The 5,910-nt window shown below is 33.4% G+C and overlaps 1 protein-coding gene across 1 annotated transcript in view; it reads right to left on the bottom strand.

Moving 5' to 3' along the window:
- Window positions 1-1,019: 1,019 nt before the first annotated feature.
- Window positions 1,020-5,910, bottom strand: part of LOC106470104 (guanine nucleotide-binding protein subunit gamma-1-like) — a 12,974-nt gene continuing 8,083 nt past the window's right edge. The window contains exons 2-3 of the mRNA XM_013930631.2: window positions 3,579-3,677; window positions 1,020-2,866 (exon numbers count right to left, since the gene is read on the bottom strand). Of these exons, the coding sequence (XP_013786085.1) occupies window positions 2,765-2,866; window positions 3,579-3,677 (201 nt within the window). The 3' untranslated portion in view covers window positions 1,020-2,764. The remainder of the gene's footprint in view (window positions 2,867-3,578; window positions 3,678-5,910) is intronic.

The following is a 5,910-nucleotide window of genomic DNA, read 5'->3' as shown; positions in this document are numbered from 1 at the left end:
AGTAATCTCCCGACTATTCCCGAAGGTTCGAGAGAAGTGGCGTGACACTAGTCACGTGACCTCGCTGACGCAACAATATGATGTTAGAAAAACACGTAGATTCAAGAAGTCTTGATGGAAATGAATAAAACCCTATAAACCCTTACCATAATATTTTGTACGGTAACTGGAAACTGTCAGATGACGTACATGAGCTACTTTTTTTAGGGTTTTTGCACAAGAAAGGAGACAAAAAATACCCTGAAATAGGGCATTTTCACTTTTTTATGGACTTTTGGCTTTGAATTTAAAGACACAAGTACTTAATCAGTTAAATGAGTCAATTATTACCTTCTATAAAAAAAGGTATGCAACTGTAATTTAATGACGTCATTCAGAATTTAGTAAAAAAGAAAAGAAAATGGAACATTTATGTAGCATTATTTATCATTCAAATTTTGCCTCCTTAACAGGTTCCCTAAGTTAATTTTATTAAATAATGAACTTGTCTATTTTGATACAGATTAGTTGAGGAATTGCTTATTCTTCTGAGTTACAATATATTTGAACAAAAAAAAAACGGTTTCTCTTCACAAACACAGCATGAGATTAGTCAATCTTTATCAGATGTATCTGTGGAAGAATGCATATTTCACATACTTCAAATGCAGAAAAAAATTCAGCAAAATAATGAATGATACAAACTTGTTTCTACATCATGGTCAAGAGAAGAATTGCTTTTCCTCTTCGATGGCATGTGTGATACAGAATGAATCTTTTTGCATTAGAATGTCAGCTACAAGTGGATCTGATGTTTTAATTACAGCGTTTATTGATAACTTTGATATCATTCTCATTCCATGATTTTCATCTTTCAGTACTGACTTTATTAAATATTGCATAGTACTTTTGCATCCTTTTAAATGTTATTTTCCCTGGTCAAGATGCAAAATAATTTTGTAAGATGTATATAAATACATCTAAATAACATACACACACAACTGTGGCATGTGGCACAACATGAAAGCAATCATCAACAGTATGGTCACACAATATATTTATTACTTTACTTTAGATGCACACATTGTACATGACTTTGGCATTCTGAGAGATAATACAAAACACTTCTCAAGCACAAGGTATGACAGTCACAGTGGGGCTCTTCCGTGGCTGTCCAACGCAAGTGCTTTACACATACAATGACAGTAACAGCATGGCAGTCACACTTACATATACGGATTTGGCAATATCCACTTGGCCACATATAAATTTATTCACAATGGGTATAATAATGATGTAGATTATTACACATAACAAGACACTCATGGATTGTTGCAACATTCTGGAAAAAAAATAAGCAAATGGGCTTTTTAAGGTTATAAAACTGTATGAGCTGTCAATAACAGAAGGTAATATGATATGTAATATCAAGAACATAGAACACAATAGATTTACATCACATGAATTCTATCAATCATAACTGAGATAGTTGTTGTTTTGTACCTTGTGTAAGCTAACATATTTACTGATACAAAGCACCACATTCCTTTGAAAAGACAAATACTAACATTTTATGGTTTAAAATCAACCATTTCAAAAACCATTGAAGTTTTCTGATGACATGTTAGTATAATGGTAAAAATGTGTGAAACAATTTTCTCAAGAATAACCAACTTTATTCTTAGGATATCTGTCAAATTAAACCAAAGAATAAAATGTAAGTCAAACAACTTTAAACTAACCGTGAAACCAACAAGCTAAAAAAACTACATGTAGAACATATGTAACAATATTTTTTGTGAACAACATTAATTCAGTTACATTGTAACTTACCTAATGAGCAATCTGCTTCTGATTTCTCTATTCTATTCTATCTGAATTTTATGTCAGTAAGGAGCCTGGGTCACCACGAGTCAATATATATGTATTCATAACAAACTTTAGGGAATAACCAGTTTTCTTAATTTTACTCTTTCAAGCTGTGCAAGAATTTTCAGCACAAAATCTGGCAATATTTTAATTAATTCAATTGAAAACACACACTACTTGGTTCAACCCTTTAAAATGTGTGAGTCTTATTCACCAGTGTGGAATAAGTTAGTTTCTTTTCAATTAATATGTTCATAACAACAACAAAGAGTCATTGTAATTGTACAACAAATCATGTACAAGATACTAGAGCAAATTAAAAACTTGCTCACAACTTCTAAGTGTGATTATAACAAAATATTTTGTGGCTTCTATAGAGCACATGGTGACAGTGAACCAACCATCTACAATTACTCAAGGTAAACTCATAACATATGGCAGTGTCTGTTTTACATGACATATGAAAACTCAAATAATCATACATATTTTTGAATAAAAAAGTATTTCTCTTTTATTCAGAACACCATATGAGTTGCTGTATATGTTATTAATTGTTATTACCTGGACAGCAGCTTTCCTGACTGAGTGCCTGTTGGATTTGAGCTGACAAACTTAAAGAAAAAATCAAAATTTTATGTCAAAAATTAGCTGCTTTACAGCATACAAGTTACATCTCCCATTTTAAAACTCAAAAATCTCACAGAAACCTTATTTTGTCAACTGAAACATTTAACATCTGGTAAAAGATGAGTCCAACCAATATTGAATATAGTAGAAGTAGTAGTACATTTTGTTTGTCACAACTATCTCTACAAAAAGTAACAGATTGTGTTCTTATGTTTTCTGCTTATTTTTTCCTTCCTTCTTTATTTATGTAGTTGAGTTAAAGAATGGGAGACCAAATAATAAACTCTCATCAGAGTATTATACAGGAACTCTTTTCTCTGAAAGGATTGGCTTTTTGAGAGTGGAATCCCACTAGAAGGTAGTCATCATTTTCATGTTCCTGAATATATTTCTAAAAAAAAGGAACAGAACACTTAACAATAGATGCAAAAAACAACAAAAAAACTACGAGAGCTATTTTAGTTTAAAAGTTTTCTAACAAATGTATTACTGACAGTAATACTTACACTACTGACAGACACATACAGTTAGCTACATACAAAGTTAACTTAGAATAACACATTTTATAGGTACATATGTTTAAACAAGACATTTATGTTCAATTCAAATAAACTGGAACAATTTAAAACTATTTTGATCTTTTTTTCACAAGTGATTAGAAGCAACAGATAGGAAGAAAATTAGAAAAAATATACATAATAAAATGGTTTTAAACAAATATACAGTAACAGTAATCAAGAAAATGAATACATGGGTTTCAGTAAATGAACAAAAATCACCCATAAATATAATAAAATTAAAAAATATATTTAACAACAATACAGCAAACTGAAAGAATATATAAAAAGCAGGAATCCCACTGACCACAGAAAGTTTATTAAACAAATACATTGTGAAAGAAAAAGATCAAATAATCATAAAGATGACTTTTTCAGAACAGCAATATCAAAGTGAAAAACAAACAAACAATAATGAAATAGATAATATTTGAACATAAATAACAAATCAATTTAAATAATGATTTTAAAAGATATAATGGTACAAAGCAAAATATTCTTAAGCATGTGAAATTCATTAAGTAAAAGGAACTGGTGCTGAATTACCTTTAAGTCTTCAATGGCCACTGAAACATTCACTCTTCTAATGCCAGCTTCTTGACGTAACTGTTCAACAACTTTCTTCTGCTGTTGTAGAGATGACATCTGAAATCATTAAAAATAAATTCTGGGAAAATACTAAATACAAAAGAACAGTATATTACCAAAAATAAGAATTGAGATTAGTGCTGTAAATACAAACTCTCATTAAAATTTAGTCAGTATCATAATACCAGAAAATAATTAACTTAATCATACAGTATTATATAGTTTAACTCGGTGCTATTTTCTTACTTTCATGGAAGACAATACTTATATATATATATATATACATAATTAATGTCATAAAGGTACTTGATACCTGGAATGGATATTTCAGGTGCATAGGGAACAAGCAAGAATACACATAAACCAGCAGTTGTTTGTTCTGTGTAGTACATATACTACAAATGTACAGAAATTATTATTCTCACTGGTGAAATTATACTTAGACTACATTATTTTAGACACAACACATACACCAACAACCTAATGGTCTTTACAGTTTCTGTACTTTATAAGTAGGTCTGTGTTCAAAAGGTTGTTTGTTAGCCAGGAATTCAAAGATAGTTCTATACGTTTTGGAGATTCATTAAGCAGCATTCAATCAATGTCAGATGTTGTTTTTCTCTTGTTAACAGAAATCATTTAACAATAGTTGAATAGTAACCACATATTAACTTTTTCAACCCAGGCTCGGTCCCTGGGACCAACCTTGTAACCATTTTGTGTTTGTTATAGTTTTCATGCTATAACTTTTAAATTAGTAAGTGAATGTTAACAAAATTTGGCAATTTATCAGTAAGCGTTAGAATGCTTATTCACTTTTTGAGACAGTCCAAATTAACAGACCCGAAACCAACCATTTCATGGGGAGAGTGTGAGAAGAGGTATTATTGGAAATACATTTTGGGTATAGAAAAATGCTAACTTCTGAAACACACTTTAGCTAGAATCTCACATTTACAAAGTGGAGGGCAAGGTCCATACAGAAAGCATGTATGTAGAAAAGAGGTGTGCAAAAATGAGATATAGCAATAACACACCAGTGGGGTCTGCACTACTTCTGGAACAGGTATGCTCTTCACTTGGACCACATTAATTTCAATTCATGGGTGGTAAAGGATGACTGGCCACAGACACAAAATTCTAACATATTTAGAAGAACATGAATTTGTCCAGGCCCCAACCAGGTAGACGAGGTCCCACATCTCGTCATTGGAATTATAGGACCCAAATTGAGATGCGAGGTGTAATTGGCTATGGCATGAGAACTGTTGTATTGTTTGGTCTTGTTTAGCAAATGTGATATCAATGGAACCCAACCTGAAAGCTACAGAATGTTGCATGTTGAGCCACTGGAATTACAAAGAGAAGGTAAGAACACTAAAGTGGACAAACCTTCGCCCCAACCTGAAGAAGCGCAAAATGCAACAAATTGAACCCAGGATTATGGGACCTGTCACATCTCACTCAACCTGAAGAAACAGAGATTACCTGGTCTGGGATTACGAGCTGAAATCCTAGCTCCCTAACCTGAGAGGCAAGGCAACACCTCCTGCTCCCAGAATTACAAGGAGGATGTGGAACAAACAAAGTTCAACCAATGGCACAGGAAGTGATTCTCCGCATATAAATCTATGAGGAGTCGATGACCCTCTTTGATGATCATCAAAATAAAGAGAATGACCAAAAAGATGGGCCATGCACAATCCAACCCGATAGGGAAGAGTCATCTCTGAACTGGAATTACGAGGAGGCACCCATGTAGTCTGGTCCTGCTCCTACCATACATCTTGGAAACCATCCAGGGTTATTGGTAGGAGGGCCCCCAGCTTTGCCCTCTTCTCCTTGATTGGAATAATGAGTACAAGTATCACTTCTATCCACCACTCTAGTGACTGGAAACCAAAAGTGGTAAGAACTCCAATGCTTAACTAGAGAAGGGGGGGGAATACTTACACTGGGGAGTCCCAAGGAATGATGCTTCAGAGACAGTACAATAGTTGAACCATGTTCCCTATTTTGAAAAGCAAACCGACCTTGATTTATTCAATCTAGGGGGTCAGGAGAGATGGGCATAATCCCCTTAAGCTTTACTCATGATAGTCCATGAGTGGTGGTCCAGTATTGTATATTATGCATGGTACTGAATAATTGTGCACCACCCGGAAAGCCCCAAGGTGGTCTTATGGAATACCCCATCTCAACAGAGCTTGTTGCTAATAAGAAAATTATTGAATGATTGACTGGTAGCTAGTGCAGATTTGTAAATAAGCATACCTCACCAGGCTAACAC

The sequence above is a fragment of the Limulus polyphemus genome, unplaced genomic scaffold (assembly GCF_000517525.1).
Source record: "Limulus polyphemus unplaced genomic scaffold, Limulus_polyphemus-2.1.2 Scaffold3824, whole genome shotgun sequence".
Classification (NCBI taxonomy): Eukaryota; Metazoa; Arthropoda; class Merostomata; order Xiphosura; family Limulidae; genus Limulus; species Limulus polyphemus.
The sequence above is the reverse complement of the archived record's forward strand: the minus strand, read 5'-3'. Positions and strand labels throughout refer to the sequence as shown.